At 35.3% G+C, this 20,151-nt stretch overlaps 1 protein-coding gene across 8 annotated transcripts in view; it reads left to right on the top strand.

Annotated features, from left to right (window-relative positions):
* LOC117338148 (PE-PGRS family protein PE_PGRS26-like) overlaps positions 1 to 19,311 on the top strand; it is a 42,214-nt gene extending 22,903 nt beyond the window's left edge. For 6 of the 8 annotated variants that reach the window (XM_033899367.1, XM_033899372.1, XM_033899368.1 and 3 more), the window contains 4 exons: positions 68 to 184; positions 407 to 541; positions 16,460 to 16,571; positions 17,132 to 17,452. In XM_033899367.1, the coding sequence (XP_033755258.1) occupies positions 68 to 184; positions 407 to 541; positions 16,460 to 16,571; positions 17,132 to 17,261 (494 nt within the window). In that variant the 3' untranslated portion in view covers positions 17,262 to 17,452. Of the gene's footprint in view, positions 1 to 67; positions 185 to 406; positions 542 to 16,459; positions 16,572 to 17,131; positions 17,558 to 19,107 lie in introns of those variants that run through there. The other 2 variants (XM_033899366.1, XM_033899365.1) reach the window with 2 other exon arrangements.
* Positions 19,312 to 20,151: the final 840 nt, after the last annotated feature.

Consider the following 20,151-nt stretch of genomic DNA (forward strand, 5'->3'; position numbering starts at 1 on the left):
ATAGATTGATGCTCTTTTGTAATATATAATATATATTGTTTGAATTTGTTGATTGTTGTTTATATAGGTTCCTGTGCGGACAGAATCAACAACTGTGCGGCCTATGGTCAGAATGTATGTACGGACAGTACATACGAGGGTTGGGTCAAGGATAACTGTGCTAAGACCTGTAACAAATGCAGTGGTAAGTATTGACTTATATGGTCATCTACAACATGGTATCATTTTTATTAGCATATATCGTAACGGACTGGTCAGTGCAGGTAAACATCTACATTTTTAATCTGCAAATCTTAAAATGTCCGCGAACGGTCAGCATTTTAAACAATTCCATTCCAACACTATGAAAACAGACAAAATTTTGATTTGTGTTTTCCAAATTAGAATTTCTTTGTGTCTTTATCAGGTGGCACCGTTTCCATGGGAACAAATGGCGGAAGTGGATATTACGGGCCAGGGGGCACTGGTATGGGCGCTATGACTGGAACTGGCACAGGCACAGGCACAGGCTCCTCTGGTGTCGTCACAGGACATTCTAACGGTCAGTGGCAGCCCCATTGTTTTATTGAGCAATGTCATTAACACGGACACTCACTTTGTTTTATTGAGGAATGTCATTTACAAGGCCACTCACATTGTTTTATTAAGGAATGTCATTAACATGGACACTCACATTGTTTAATTGAGGAATGTCATTTACAAGGCCACTCACATTGTTTTATTGAGGAATGTCATTTACAAGGACACTCATATTGTTTTATTGAGGAATGTCATTAACATGGAGACTCACATTGTTTTATTGAGGAATGTCATTTACAAGGACACTCACATTGTTTTATTAAGGAATGTCATTAACATGGACACCCACATTGTTTTATTGAGGAATGTCATTAACATGGACACTCACATTGTTTTATTAAGGAATGTCATTAACATGGACACTCACATTGTTTTATTGAGGAATGTCATTAACACGGACACTCACATTGTTTTAATGAGGAATGTCATTAACACGGACACCCACATTGTTTTATTGAGGAATGACATTAACATGGACACTCACATTGTTTTATTGAGCAATGTCATTAACACGGACACTCACATTGTTTTATTGAGGAATGTCATTAACACGGACACTCACAATGTTTTATTGAGGATGTCATTAACATGGACACTCACATTGTTTTATTGTGGAATGTCATTAACATGGACGCTCACATTGTTTTATTGAGGAATGTCATTAACATGGACACTCACATTGTTTTATTGTGGAATGTCATTAACATGGACGCTCACATTGTTTTATTGAGGAATGTCATTAACATGGACACTCACATTGTTTTATTGAGGAATGTCATTAACACGGACACTCACATTGTTTTATTTGGGAATGTCATTGACACGGACACTCACATTGTTTAATTGAGGAATGTCATTTACAAGGCCACTCACATTGTTTTATTGAGGAATGTCATTAACATGGACACTCATATTGTTTTATTGAGGAGTGTCATTAACACGGACACTCACATTGTTTTATTTGGGAATGTCATTGACACGGACACTCACATTGTTTAATTGAGGAATGTCATTTACAAGGCCACTCACATTGTTTTATTGAGGAATGTCATTAACACGGACACTCACATTGTTTTATTGAGGAATGACATTAACATGGACACTCACATTGTTTTATTGAGGAATGTTATTAACACGGACACTCACATTGTTTTATTGAGGAATGACATTAACACGGACACTCACATTGTTTTATTGAGGAATGTCATTAACATGGACACTCACATTGTTTTATTGAGGAATGTCATTAACACGGACACTCACATTGTTTTATTTGGGAATGTCATTGACACGGACACTCACATTGTTTAATTGAGGAATGTCATTTACAAGGCCACTCACATTGTTTTATTGAGGAATGTCGTTAACACGGACACTCACATTGTTTTATTGAGGAATGACATTAACATGGACACTCACATTGTTTTATTGAGGAATGTCATTAACACGGACACTCACATTGTTTTATTGAGGAATGACATTAACACGGACACTCACATTGTTTTATTGAGGAATGTCATTAACACGGACACTCACATTGTTTTATTGACGAATGTCATTAACATGGACACTCACATTGTTTTATTGAGGATGTCATTAACACGGACACTCACATTGTTTTATTGAGGAATGTCATTAACACGGACACTCCCATTGTTTTATTTGGGAATGTCATTGACACGGACACTCACATTGTTTTATTTGGGAATGTCATTGACACGGACACTCACATTGTTTTATTTGGGAATGTCATTGACACGGACACTCACATTGTTTAATTGAGGAATGTCATTTACAAGGCCACTCACATTGTTTTATTGAGGAATGTCATTGACATGGACACTCACATTGTTTTATTGAGGAATGTCATTAACACGGACACTCACATTGTTTTATTGAGCAATGTCATTAACACGGACACTCACATTGTTTTATTGAGGAATGTCATTAACACGGACACTCACAATGTTTTATTGAGGATGTCATTAACATGGACACTCACATTGTTTTATTGTGGAATGTCATTAACATGGACGCTCACATTGTTTTATTGAGGAATGTCATTAACATGGACACTCACATTGCTTTATTGTGGAATGTCATTAACATGGACGCTCACATTGTTTTATTGAGGAATGTCATTAACATGGACACTCACATTGTTTTATTGAGGAATGTCATTAACACGGACACTCACATTGTTTTATTTGGGAATGTCATTGACACGGACACTCACATTGTTTAATTGAGGAATGTCATTTACAAGGCCACTCACATTGTTTTATTGAGGAATGTCATTAACATGGACACTCACATTGTTTTATTGAGGAATGTCATTAACACGGACACTCACATTGTTTTATTTGGGAATGTCATTGACACGGACACTCACATTGTTTAATTGAGGAATGTCATTTACAAGGCCACTCACATTGTTTTATTGAGGAATGTCATTAACACGGACACTCACATTGTTTTATTGAGGAATGACATTAACATGGACACTCACATTGTTTTATTGAGGAATGTCATTAACACGGACACTCACATTGTTTTATTGAGGAATGACATTAACACGGACACTCACATTGTTTTATTGAGGAATGTCATTAACATGGACACTCACATTGTTTTATTGAGGAATGTCATTAACACGGACACTCACATTGTTTTATTTGGGAATGTCATTGACACGGACACTCACATTGTTTAATTGAGGAATGTCATTTACAAGGCCACTCACATTGTTTTATTGAGGAATGTCGTTAACACGGACACTCACATTGTTTTATTGAGGAATGACATTAACATGGACACTCACATTGTTTTATTGAGGAATGTCATTAACACGGACACTCACATTGTTTTATTGAGGAATGACATTAACACGGACACTCACATTGTTTTATTGAGGAATGTCATTAACACGGACACTCACATTGTTTTATTGACGAATGTCATTAACATGGACACTCACATTGTTTTATTGAGGATGTCATTAACACGGACACTCACATTGTTTTATTGAGGAATGTCATTAACACGGACACTCCCATTGTTTTATTTGGGAATGTCATTGACACGGACACTCACATTGTTTTATTTGGGAATGTCATTGACACGGACACTCACATTGTTTTATTTGGGAATGTCATTGACACGGACACTCACATTGTTTAATTGAGGAATGTCATTTACAAGGCCACTCACATTGTTTTATTGAGGAATGTCATTGACATGGACACTCACATTGTTTTATTGAGGAATGTCATTAACACGGACACTCACATTGTTTTATTGAGGAATGACATTAACACGGACACTCACATTGGTTTATTGAGGAATGTCATTAACATGGACACTCACATTGTTTTATTGAGGAATGTCATTAACATGGAGACTCACATTGTTTTATTGAGGAATGACATTAACACGGACACTCACATTGTTTTATTGAGGAATGTCATTAACATGGACACTCACATTGTTTTATTGTGGAATGTCATTAACACGAACACTCACATTGTTTTATTAAGGAATGTCATTAACATGGACACTCACATTGTTTTATTGAGGAATGTCATTAACATGGACACTCACATTGTTTTATTGAGGAATGTCATTAACATGGACACTCACATTGTTTTATTGAGGAATGTCATTAACACGGACACTCACATTGTTTTATTGAGGAATGTCATTAACACGGACACTCACATTGTTTTATTGAGGAATGTCATAAACACGGACACTCACATTGTTTTATTGAGGAATGTCATTAACACGGACACTCATATTGTTTAATTGAGGAATGTCATTAACACGGACACTCACATTGTTTTATTGAGGAATGTCATTAACATGGACACTCACATTGTTTTATTGAGGAATGTCATTAACACGGACACTCACATTGTTTTATTGAGGAATGTCATTAACATGGACACTCACATTGTTTTATTGAGGAATGTCATTAACACGGACACTCACATTGTTTTATTGAGGAATGTCATTAACACGGACACTCACATTGTTTTATTGAGGAATGTCATAAACACGGACACTCACATTGTTTTATTGAGGAATGTCATTAACACGGACACTCATATTGTTTAATTGAGGAATGTCATTTACATGGACACTCACATTGTTTTATTGAGGAATGTCATTAACACGGACACTCACATTGTTTTATTGAGGAATGTCATTAACATGGACACTCACATTGTTTTATTGTGGAATGTCATTAACACGGACACTCACATTGTTTTATTAAGGAATGTCATTAACATGGACACTCACATTGTTTTATTGAGGAATGTCATTAACATGGACACTCACATTGTTTTATTGAGGAATGTCATTAACATGGACACTCACATTGTTTTATTGAGGAATGTCATTAACACGGACACTCACATTGTTTTATTGAGGAATGTCATTAACACGGACACTCACATTGTTTTATTGAGGAATGTCATTAACACGGACACTCACATTGTTTTATTGAGGAATGTCATTAACACAGACACTCACATTGTTTTATTGAGGAATGTCATTAACACGGACACTCACATTGTTTTATTGAGGAATGTCATTAACACGGACACTCACATTGTTTTATTGAGGAATGTCATTAACATGGACACTCACATTGTTTTATTGAGGAATGTCATTAACACGGACACTCACATTGTTTTATTGAGGAATGTCATTAACACGGACACTCACATTGTTTAATTGTGGAATGTCATTAACATGGACACTCACATTGTTTTATTGAGGAATGTCATTAACACGGACACTCACATTGTTTTATTGTGGAATGTCATTAACATGGACACTCACATTGTTTTATTGAGGAATGTCATTAACACGGACACTCACATTGTTTTATTGAGGAATGTCATAAACACGGACACTTACATTGTTTTATTGAGGAATGTCATTAACACGGACACTCATATTGTTTAATTGAGGAATGTCATTAACACGGACACTCACATTGTTTTATTGAGGAATGTCATTAACACGGACACTCACATTTTTTTTTTGGGGAATGTCATTAACACGGACACTCACATTGTTTTATTAAGGAATGTCATTAACGCGGACACTCACATTGTTTTATTTGGGAATGTCATTAACACGGACACTCACATTGTTTTTTTGTGGAATGTCATTAACATGGACACTCACATTGTTTTATTGTGGAATGTCATTAACACGGACACTCACATTGTTTTATTAAGGAATGTCATTAACACGGATGCTCACATTGTTTTATTGAGGAATGTCATTAACATGGACACTCACATTGTTTTATTGAGGAATGTCATAAACACGGACACTCACATTGTTTTATTTGGGAATGTCATTAACACGGACACTCACATTGTTTTATTGTGGAATGTCATTAACACGGACACTCACATTGTTTTATTGAGGAATGTCATTAACACGGACACTCACATTGTTTTATTGAGGAATGTCATTAACATGGACACTCACATTGTTTTATTGAGGAATGTCATTAACACGGACACTCACATTGTTTTATTGAGGAATGTCATTAACACGGACACTCACATTGTTTTATTGTGGGATGTCATTAACACGGACACTCACATTGTTTTATTGTGGAATGTCATTAACACGGACACTCACATTGTTTTATTGTGGGATGTCATTAACACGGACACTCACATTGTTTTATTGAGGAATGTCATAAACACGGACATTCACATTGTTTTATTGAGGAATGTCATTAACACGGACACTCACATTGTTTTATTGAGGAATGTCATTAACACGGACACTCACATTGTTTTATTGAGGAATGTCATTAACATGGACACTCACATTGTTTAATTGAGGAATGTCATTAACACGGACACTCACATTGTTTTATTGAGGAATGTCATTAACATGGACACTCACATTGTTTAATTGAGGAATGTCATTAACACGGACACTCACATTGTTTTATTGAGGAATGTCATTAACATGGACACTCACATTGTTTAATTGAGGAATGTCATTAACAGGGACACTCACATTGTTTTATTGAGGAATGTCATTAACACGGACACTCACATTGTTTTATTGAGGAATGTCATTAACACGGACACTCACATTGTTTTATTAAGGAATGTCATTAACACAGACACTCACATTGTTTTATTGAGGAATGTCATTAACACGGACTCACACATTGTTTTATTAAGGAATGTCATCAACACGGACATTCACATTGTTTTATTGAGGAATGTCATTAACACGGACACTCACATTGTTTTATTAAGGAATGTCATTGACAGGGACACTCACATTGTTTTATTGAGGAATGTCATTAACACGGACTCACACATTGTTTTATTAAGGAATGTCATTTACATGGACACTCACATTGTTTTATTGAGGAATGTCATTAACACAGACACTCATATTGTTTTATTAAGGAATGTCATTAACACGGACACTCACATTGTTTTATTGAGGAATGTCATTAACACAGACACTCACATTGTTTTATTGAGGAATGACATTAACACGGACACTCACATTGTTTTATTGAGGAATGTCATTAACATGGACTCACACATTGTTTTATTAAGGAATGTCATCAACACGGACACTCACATTGTTTTATTGAGGAATGTCATTAACATGGACACTCACATTGTTTTATTGAGGAATGTCATTAACACGGACACTCACATTGTTTTATTGAGGAATGTCATTAACACGGACACTCACATTGTTTTATTGAGGAATGTCATAAACACGGACACTTACATTGTTTTTGAGGAATGTCATTAACACGGACACTCATATTGTTTAATTGAGGAATGTCATTAACACGGACACTCACATTGTTTTATTGAGGAATGTCACTAACACGGACACTCACATTTTTTTTTTTGGGAATGTCATTAACACGGACACTCACATTGTTTTATTAAGGAATGTCATTAACGCGGACACTCACATTGTTTTATTTGGGAATGTCATTAACACGGACACTCACATTGTTTTTTTGTGGAATGTCATTAACACGGACACTCACATTGTTTTATTGTGGAATGTCATTAACACGGACACTCACATTGTTTTATTAAGGAATGTCATTAACACGGACACTCACATTGTTTTATTGAGGAATGTCATTAACATGGACACTCACATTGTTTTATTGAGGAATGTCATAAACACGGACACTCACATTGTTTTATTTGGGAATGTCATCAACACGGACACTCACATTGTTTTATTGTGGAATGTCATTAACACGGACACTCACATTGTTTTATTGAGGAATGTCATTAACACGGACACTCACATTGTTTTATTGAGGAATGACATTAACATGGACACTCACATTGTTTTATTGAGGAATGTCATTAACACGGACACTCACATTGTTTTATTGAGGAATGTCATTAACACGGACACTCACATTGTTTTATTGTGGGATGTCATTAACACGGACACTCACATTGTTTTATTGTGGAATGTCATTAACACGGACACTCACATTGTTTTATTGTGGGATGTCATTAACACGGACACTCACATTGTTTTATTGAGGAATGTCATAAACACGGACATTCACATTGTTTTATTGAGGAATGTCATTAACACGGACACTCACATTGTTTTATTGAGGAATGTCATTAACACGGACACTCACATTGTTTTATTGAGGAATGTCATTAACATGGACACTCACATTGTTTAATTGAGGAATGTCATTAACACGGACACTAACATTGTTTTATTGAGGAATGTCATTAACATGGACACTCACATTGTTTAATTGAGGAATGTCATTAACACGGACACTCACATTGTTTAATTGTGGAATGTCATTAACACGGACACTCACATTGTTTTATTGAGGAATGTCATTAACACGGACTCACACATTGTTTTATTAAGGAATGTCATCAACACGGACATTCACATTGTTTTATTGAGGAATGTCATTAACACGGACACTCACATTGTTTTATTAAGGAATGTCATTAACACGGACACTCACATTGTTTTATTGAGGAATGTCATTAACATGGACACTCACATTGTTTTATTGAGGAATGTCATTTACATGGACACTCACATTGTTTTATTGAGGAATGTCATTAACACAGACACTCATATTGTTTTATTAAGGAATGTCATTGACATGGACACTCACATTGTTTTATTAAGGAATGTCATTAACACAGACACTCATATTGTTTTATTAAGGAATGTCATTGACATGGACACTCACATTGTTTTATTAAGGAATGTCATTAACGCGGACACTCACATTGTTTTATTTGGGAATGTCATTAACACGGACACTCACATTGTTTTTTTGTGGAATGTCATTAACATGGACACTCACATTGTTTTATTGTGGAATGTCATTAACACGGACACTCACATTGTTTTATTAAGGAATGTCATTAACACGGATGCTCACATTGTTTTATTGAGGAATGTCATTAACATGGACACTCACATTGTTTTATTGAGGAATGTCATAAACACGGACACTCACATTGTTTTATTTGGGAATGTCATTAACACGGACACTCACATTGTTTTATTGAGGAATGTCATTAACATGGACACTCATATTGTTTTATTGAGGAATGTCATTAACATGGACACTCACATTGTTTTATTGAGGAATGTCATTAACACGGACACTCACATTGTTTTATTGAGGAATGTCATTAACACGGACACTCACATTGTTTTATTGAGGAATGTCATTAACACGGACACTCACATTGTTTTATTGAGGAATGTCATAAACACCGACACTCACATTGTTTTATTGAGGAATGTCATTAACACGGACACTCACATTGTTTTATTGAGGAATGTCATTAACACGGACACTCATATTGTTTTATTGAGGAATGTCATTTACATGGACACTCACATTGTTTTATTGAGGAATGTCATTAACACGGACACTCACATTGTTTTATTGAGGAATGTCATTAACATGGACACTCACATTGTTTTATTGAGGAATGTTATTAACACGGACACTCACATTGTTTAATTGTGGAATGTCATTAACATGGACACTCACATTGTTTTATTGAGGAATGTCATTAACACGGACACTCACATTGTTTTATTGTGGAATGTCATTAACATGGACACTCACATTGTTTTATTGAGGAATGTCATTAACACGGACACTCACATTGTTTTATTGAGGAATGTCATAAACACGGACACTTACATTGTTTTATTGAGGAATGTCATTAACACGGACACTCATATTGTTTAATTGAGGAATGTCATTAACACGGACACTCACATTGTTTTATTGAGGAATGTCATTAACACGGACACTCACATTTTTTTTTTGGGGAATGTCATTAACACGGACACTCACATTTTTTATTAAGGAATGTCATTAACGCGGACACTCACATTGTTTTATTTGGGAATGTCATTAACACGGACACTCACATTGTTTTTTTGTGGAATGTCATTAACATGGACACTCACATTGTTTTATTGTGGAATGTCATTAACACGGACACTCACATTGTTTTATTAAGGAATGTCATTAACACGGATGCTCACATTGTTTTATTGAGGAATGTCATTAACATGGACACTCACATTGTTTTATTGAGGAATGTCATAAACACGGACACTCACATTGTTTTATTTGGGAATGTCATTAACACGGACACTCACATTGTTTTATTGTGGAATGTCATTAACACGGACACTCACATTGTTTTATTGAGGAATGTCATTAACACGGACACTCACATTGTTTTATTGAGGAATGACATTAACATGGACACTCACATTGTTTTATTGAGGAATGTCATTAACACGGACACTCACATTGTTTTATTGAGGAATGTCATTAACACGGACACTCACATTGTTTTATTGTGGGATGTCATTAACACGGACACTCACATTGTTTTATTGTGGAATGTCATTAACACGGACACTCACATTGTTTTATTGTGGGATGTCATTAACACGGACACTCACATTGTTTTATTGAGGAATGTCATAAACACGGACACTCACATTGTTTTATTGAGGAATGTCATTAACACGGACACTCACATTGTTTTATTGAGGAATGTCATTAACACGGACACTCACATTGTTTTATTGAGGAATGTCATTAACATGGACACTCACATTGTTTTATTGAGGAATGTCATTAACACGGACACTCACATTGTTTTATTGAGGAATGTCATTAACATGGACACTCACATTGTTTAATTGAGGAATGTCATTAACACGGACACTCACATTGTTTTATTGAGGAATGTCATTAACATGGACACTCACATTGTTTAATTGAGGAATGTCATTAACAGGGACACTCACATTGTTTTATTGAGGAATGTCATTAACACGGACACTCACATTGTTTTATTGAGGAATGTCATTAACACGGACACTCACATTGTTTTATTAAGGAATGTCATTAACACAGACACTCACATTGTTTTATTGAGGAATGTCATTAACACGGACTCACACATTGTTTTATTAAGGAATGTCATCAACACGGACATTCACATTGTTTTATTGAGGAATGTCATTAACACGGACACTCACATTGTTTTATTAAGGAATGTCATTGACAGGGACACTCACATTGTTTTATTGAGGAATGTCATTAACACGGACTCACACATTGTTTTATTAAGGAATGTCATTTACATGGACACTCACATTGTTTTATTGAGGAATGTCATTAACACAGACACTCACATTGTTTTATTAAGGAATGTCATTAACACGGACACTCACATTGTTTTATTGAGGAATGTCATTAACACAGACACTCACATTGTTTTATTGAGGAATGACATTAACACGGACACTCACATTGTTTTATTGAGGAATGTCATTAACATGGACTCACACATTGTTTTATTAAGGAATGTCATCAACACGGACACTCACATTGTTTTATTGAGGAATGTCATTAACATGGACACTCACATTGTTTTATTGAGGAATGTCATTAACACGGACACTCACATTGTTTTATTGAGGAATGTCATTAACACGGACACTCACATTGTTTTATTGAGGAATGTCATAAACACGGACACTTACATTGTTTTATTGAGGAATGTCATTAACACGGACACTCATATTGTTTAATTGAGGAATGTCATTAACACGGACACTCACATTGTTTTATTGAGGAATGTCACTAACACGGACACTCACATTTTTTTTTTTGGGAATGTCATTAACACGGACACTCACATTGTTTTATTAAGGAATGTCATTAACGCGGACACTCACATTGTTTTATTTGGGAATGTCATTAACACGGACACTCACATTGTTTTTTTGTGGAATGTCATTAACACGGACACTCACATTGTTTTATTGTGGAATGTCATTAACACGGACACTCACATTGTTTTATTAAGGAATGTCATTAACACGGACACTCACATTGTTTTATTGAGGAATGTCATTAACATGGACACTCACATTGTTTTATTGAGGAATGTCATAAACACGGACACTCACATTGTTTTATTTGGGAATGTCATCAACACGGACACTCACATTGTTTTATTGTGGAATGTCATTAACACGGACACTCACATTGTTTTATTGAGGAATGTCATTAACACGGACACTCACATTGTTTTATTGAGGAATGTCATTAACATGGACACTCACATTGTTTTATTGAGGAATGTCATTAACACGGACACTCACATTGTTTTATTGAGGAATGTCATTAACACGGACACTCACATTGTTTTATTGTGGAATGTCATTAACACGGACACTCACATTGTTTTATTGTGGAATGTCATTAACACGGACACTCACATTGTTTTATTGTGGGATGTCATTAACACGGACACTCACATTGTTTTATTGAGGAATGTCATAAACACGGACATTCACATTGTTTTATTGAGGAATGTCATTAACACGGACACTCACATTGTTTTATTGAGGAATGTCATTAACACGGACACTCACATTGTTTTATTGAGGAATGTCATTAACATGGACACTCACATTGTTTAATTGAGGAATGTCATTAACACGGACACTAACATTGTTTTATTGAGGAATGTCATTAACATGGACACTCACATTGTTTAATTGAGGAATGTCATTAACACGGACACTCACATTGTTTAATTGTGGAATGTCATTAACACGGACACTCACATTGTTTTATTGAGGAATGTCATTAACACGGACTCACACATTGTTTTATTAAGGAATGTCATCAACACGGACATTCACATTGTTTTATTGAGGAATGTCATTAACACGGACACTCACATTGTTTTATTAAGGAATGTCATTAACACGGACACTCACATTGTTTTATTGAGGAATGTCATTAACATGGACACTCACATTGTTTTATTGAGGAATGTCATTTACATGGACACTCACATTGTTTTATTGAGGAATGTCATTAACACAGACACTCATATTGTTTTATTAAGGAATGTCATTGACATGGACACTCACATTGTTTTATTAAGGAATGTCATTAACACAGACACTCATATTGTTTTATTAAGGAATGTCATTGACATGGACACTCACATTGTTTTATTAAGGAATGTCATTAACACGGACACTCACATTGTTTTATTGAGGAATGTCATTAACACGGACACTCACATTGTTTTATTGAGGAATGTCATTAACACGGACACTCACATTGTTTTATTGAGGAATGTCATTAACATGGACTCACACATTGTTTTATTAAGGAATGTCATCAACACGGACATTCACATTGTTTTATTGAGGAATGTCATTAACACGGACACTCACATTGTTTTATTGAGGAATGTCATTAACATAGACACTCATATTGTTTTATTAAGGAATGTCATTAACACGGACACTCACATTGTTTTATTGAGGAATGTCATTAACACGGACTCACATTGTTTTATTGTGGAATGTCATTAACACCGACACTCACATTGTTTTATTGAGGAATGTCATTAACACGGACACTCACATTGTTTTATTGTGGAATGTCATTAACAGGGACACTCACATTGTTTTATTAAGGAATGTCATTAACACGGACACTCACATTGTTTTATTAAGGAATGTCATTAACACGGACACCCACATTGTTTTATTGAGGAATGTCATTAACACGGACACTCACATTGTTTTATTGAGGAATGTCATTAACACGGACACTCACATTGTTTTATTAAGGAATGTCATTAACACGGACACTCACATTGTTTTATTTGGGAATGCCATTAACAGGGACACTCACATTGTTTTATTGAGGAATGTCATTAACATGGACACTCACATTGTTTTATTAAGGAATGTCATCAACACGGACACTCACATTGTTTTATTGAGGAATGTCATTAACATGGACACTCACATTGTTTTATTGAGGAATGTCATTAACATGGACACTCACATTGTTTTATTGAGGAATGTCATTAACACGGACACTCACATTGTTTTATTGAGGAATGTCATTAACATGGACACTCACATTGTTTTATTGAGGAATGTCATTAACACGGACACTCACATTGTTTTATTGAGGAATGTCATTAACACGGACACTCACATTGTTTTATTGAGGAATGTCATTAACACGGACACTCACATTGTTTTATTAAGGAATGTCATTAACATGGACACTCACATTGTTTTATTGAGGAATGTCATTAACACGGACACTCACATTGTTTTATTGAGGAATGTCATTAACACGGACACTCACATTGTTTTATTAAGGAATGTCATTAACATGGACACTCACATTGTTTTATTGAGGAATGTCATTAACACGGACACTCACATTGTTTTATTGAGGAATGTCATTAACACGGACACTCACATTGTTTTATTAAGGAATGTCATTAACATGGACACTCACATTGTTTTATTGAGGAATGTCATTAACACGGACACTCACATTGTTTTATTGAGGAATGTCATTAACATGGACACTCACATTGTTTTATTAAGGAATGTCATGAACACGGACACTCACATTGTTTTATTAAGGAATGTCATGAACACGGACACTCACATTGTTTTATTGAGGAATGTCATTAACACGGACACTCACATTGTTTTATTGAGGAATGTCATTAACACGGACACTCACATTGTTTTATTAAGGAATGTCATTAACATGGACACTCACATTGTTTTATTGAGGAATGTCATTAACACGGACACTCACATTGTTTTATTGAGGAATGTCATTAACATGGACACTCACATTGTTTTATTGAGGAATGTCATTAACACGGACACTCACATTGTTTTATTGAGGAATGTCATTAACACGGACACTCACATTGTTTTATTAAGGAATGTCATTAACACGGACACTCACATTGTTTTATTAAGGAATGTCATCAACACGGACATTCACATTGTTTTATTAAGGAATGTCATTAACATGGACACTCACATTGTTTTATTGAGGAATGTCATTAACACGGACACTCACATTGTTTTATTGAGGAATGTCATTGACACGGACACTCACATTGTTTGATTGAGGAATGTCATTGACATGGACACTCACATTGTTTTATTGAGGAATGTCATTAACACGGACACTCACATTGTTTTATTGAGGAATGTCATTAACACGGACACTCACATTGTTTTATTTGGGAATGTCATTGACATGGACACTCACATTGTTTTATTGAGGAATGTCATTAACACGGACACTCACATTGTTTTATTGAGGAATGTCATCAACACGGACACTCACATTGTTTTATTGAGGAATGTCATTAACACGGACACTCACATTGTTTTATTAAGAAATGTCATTAACATGGACACTCACATTGTTTTATTGAGGAATGTCATTAACACGGACCCTCACATTGTTTTATTTGGGAATGTCATTAACATGGACACTCACATTGTTTTATTGAGGAATGTCATTAACACGGACACTCACATTGTTTTATTAAGGAATGTCATTAACACGGACACTCACATTGTTTTATTTGGGAATGTCATTAACATGGACACTCACATTGTTTAATTGAGGAATGTCATTAACATGGACACTCACATTGTTTTATTGAGGAATGTCATTAACACGGACACTCACATTGTTTTATTTGGGAGTGTCATTAACATGGACACTCACATTGTTTTATTGAGGAATGTCATAAACATGGACACTCACATTGTTTTATTGAGGAATGTCATAAACACGGACACTCACATTGTTTTATTGAGGAATGTCATTAACATGGAGACTCACATTATTTTATTGAGGAATGTCATTAACACGGACACTCACATTGTTTTATTGAGGAATGTCATTAACACGGACACTCACATTGTTTTATTGAGGAATGACATTAACACGGACACTCACATTGTTTTATTTGGGAATGTCATTAACACGGACACTCACATTGTTTTATTAAGGAATGTCATTAACATGGACACTCACATTGTTTAATTGAGGAATGTCATTAACACGGACACTCAGATTGTTTTATTGTGGAATGTCATTAACACGGACACTCACATTGTTTTATTGTGGAATGTCATTAACACAGACACTCTAGATCATGGACGAAACCTGTTTTTAAATATTCCATACTATATTCTGTTTACTACAATGCAGAAATAGCAATATATAACAATGGAATATACAGTTGTATTAGAATACAGACATTGTTTGGTTGAGGTAGATACAACATGGCATACACGCCTATGATAGAATCCAGATATCCGTATCAGGTAGGTTAGGCTTTCAACATCGTAAGTAACATTGTAATTCCTCACATTGTCAGCCTACTATCAGCTCGAGAGATAATTGACGATGAATTATATTCAGGTTGCGCCTACAAAGGCCAGGTGTACCAGCAAGGACAAACATGGAAAGATGGCTGCGACTACAGGTGCACATGTACGGACGGAACTCAGGGACGGTACAGTTGTCAACAGCTGTAAGTATCCTGTCGATGTTATCTGAGCGAGCGTATATCTGATTACAGGTATCTTGCTTTTTCTACCCCTTCATCCCTTCACCTGTCTTTAATACACAATATTATCATTGCTTCTGCCATCGATTAATGCTTTCTCCATAATCTGTGATTGTTTCGGATTAATTTACAATCTTTTATACTTATAAATGCTTTGCTTAAGTCTGTTCACACTGACAAGACTCACATTGAGTCAACGGTTTGCGTTTGCCACTCTGCCATTGCCCATACTTTTCAGCCTTGCTTAAATAACCATGTGAAAAAATAACATAATTTTTAAACTCATTTCTCTGCTTTTATTATTATTTGTGATATCCTTTGCAGCCTTGCTTAAATAACATGTTGAAATATATCATAATTATCAAAATGCATTTCTCTGCTTTTATTTTTGTTTGTAAACCTTTCTTTGCGAAGGCATGCTTTTGTGTAGACTGGCAAATCCGTTACCGCTTAATGTCATCCGGGCATTCCCTCCTAGCAGATTTAACCCTTTGTCGCTAAGCATAGCCTTGGTTTTCTTTAAGATGCGTACAATGGGACCACCTCCCGAGCGTATGCCAGATGATGCCCCCTGCCGCAGGAAAGTGCTGCAGGACACCCAACTGCCCAAGCTACGTTCAGCTCAATTACCCAGATAACTACCACCCAGAGTAAATCAAACGATGGCGGCAAAAGCGTCTATGTCGGTTTGCTCACACTTTCTGTCTTTTACGGAAAGTTCGACTTTAAAAACCTGTAAATGTTGAACGAATCTCGATTAAACGGACATGTTAAATGGTCATTAATCAACATAGCAGTGACCACTTTTCTTTGGACAAACAATTAAATTGTGTCGGATAAATTTGTTTAATGCAGTTTAAGTTATTTATTATTTTCATGTTTTATATTACACAAACATACAAGTTAGATATATCAACAAGTTTGACACAATAAACAGTTATATTTTATAACTTGGTGTGTTAAACTTATTTTTGGAACTATGATATATCAGACACAAATACAGCATAATGTAGCGGAGATATATTTGGCCATTTCGTGGAACTGACTACTGTAAACGCTGAAATTTACGCGAGGGGGAAATTTACGCTAATTACGCGGACTCCTTTTGTTCGCGAAAATTTCCCCCACGCGTATTATTTTGATATCATTTGCATAATCTTCAACTACAAGCGAAAGTGTATCAATCGCGAAAATTATCCCCACGCGTATAGTTTACATATTGAAATCGCGAAATCAACTCCCCGCGAAAATAATCACGTTTACAGTATGTCCTTTATGACGTATCCCCCAACCCCTCTACTCAAATAACAAAGGAGTCACGTTATAATGTATTATCAATGTCAATTACAATAAAAATACCAAGTATGATAAAACTGGTGTTAATATCCATAATTAAACATACTTACGTTTGAATCCATTATCTATATAGTATAATGATAATTATTGCACCATTTGACGTAACTACGTAACTCACAACAATCGATAATGAAGATAATGAACAATTTTTTCATTTTATTTTGGTGGCGGGTCGTTTTTAATTAGGTCTGTGCTTTGCAATTGCTGGCTTGCTTGTTTGAACGTCATCGCAGCAACTAAAGTCACGTTGTGACGTTGTTGGCGCTTGACAGGCGCACTCACTGAAGCATTTATAAAATCATCACGCGCTTAAATGCCATCCCTTTCGTGAAGCCTGCATAACGTCCTTGAAAGACTTCATTGTCAACAGCATTCTTTATATCCACAGCAATATCGTATATCTAAAAGCATGCAGGTCAATAAGTTATTATATTGATTCTGATTATAAAGATATATATATATATATATATTTCGTTGTTTTAAAGGAATATTCTACACAAGTTAGGACTTCGCATGGCGCATTTAAAAAAAAATATAAAAATGTCACAAAACATTTACGTTGGTTTTAACCGAAATCGTAAACCTCAAATTACAATTTATACAAACATACTATATTTGATTTGAAAAAAAATATAGATCTAGCCAGATCAATTTTCAAGCGTTCGTACGTCTTTGATGACGTCACAATTTGTTTGAGTTTTAAAATCAGCAAGAAATAGGCCTCACGAAGCAATGAAATTGCGATCCAAGCAGAAAATATAAGTGAACTGAACAGCGTACGCACTTGTGTATTTCCTCAATTCTTTGCATAAAATCTTTGATCAAGTGACCCTTCAGTTTTTCTGCGCTATATTAAGGCTGTCTAAGTATATATTTTCGCTTGTTCAATTTGACCACAGGAAATATGTTTTGATGATGAAAATAAATCTTTAAACAATCACAAGAAAAGCACAGATATTAAGGAATTTTAAAACTTGAGCAGAACCTCCATTTAATCAAAACCATTAACTTGAAAGTTTTACTCCAAGGATATATAATATAATTCATATAGTATTGATATTCGTAAAACAAAGGTGAGCACAAGTGTATATAATAGTTATGACCACTGAGGAACATGCCTATGATTAATGGTTACTGTTGGAAGGTGCGTGACATGGAACCTTCCCTCGGAGTGTCACTTGAACCCCGCCCCCGCCGGAAAGTGTTGTCGCACACCATCCTGTCCCGGAACAGTGAATCTCCATTACCCACCAAACTATGTCGCAGAATAACTTTCTTTCTTTAGAAATATTTCATTTGTCAATAAGTTGTAAATACATTTAATAAAACTGTGTGATGTCATATTTTGCGTAATTGTTTTTTGGTCATTTTAAGAGATAATTTAGTCAAGTTTGTTTACTTTTTTTAATCATTTCACATATTCTTTTATGAAATTGTACTTCAGTACTTCTTACGAACTAACCTTGACCCTATATTGATACAAGTTAATGTTTTCCATGCATTTAAAAAAAAAAAATGTTAGATGGATCTTAATCGTATAACCAACAGTTTACATGCAAATGAGCAAGCCATATTTGTACATTTTGACCCGTGAGCATGCGCAAACCCCCCTCATGACTAAAAATGTATTGACATCCGAAGCGACAGCGAATATTCAGACAGGTTTTACGGATCTCGTACCAAACGGGAAAAGTTAATGGATAAAAAATGTTGAAGATCACTGTTAGGACAGGAATATGGCTGATGAAACTTTTTCAAGCGGTTGCGACAACAATGAAGAAGTTCTAAGCGAGTTTGCCTAGACTTGACCTAGATCTAGATCGGCTTACGGAATGACTTTACGAGGTGTGTTTCTTTGTTCTGTACAACTTTTATTATCATCATTGAGTTCGTACTTGGCATTGATATTGTTCTTATTACATTATGGATGATATACATCCCTGAAAAGCGTGTTAGTGTATGCATTCGTACACAAAATGTAAGTTGCTTCCAGACAGGAATTGCACGCGTAATGCTTGTGGATCATAGTCATCGGGGTCTTCCCCTAACAATAAAGATATATATCTTTTATATGATTAAACTTGTTTGGCATTCAAAATCTTTGATTAACTTCTCTGGTGTGCAACAGGAGTTGCACAGCATGTATATTGAAATTTAAAACCTTTTTTTTCATTGCCACCTGGACGTA

The sequence above is a fragment of the Pecten maximus genome, chromosome 11, assembly GCF_902652985.1.
Source record: "Pecten maximus chromosome 11, xPecMax1.1, whole genome shotgun sequence".
NCBI classification, from domain to species: Eukaryota; Metazoa; Mollusca; class Bivalvia; order Pectinida; family Pectinidae; genus Pecten; species Pecten maximus.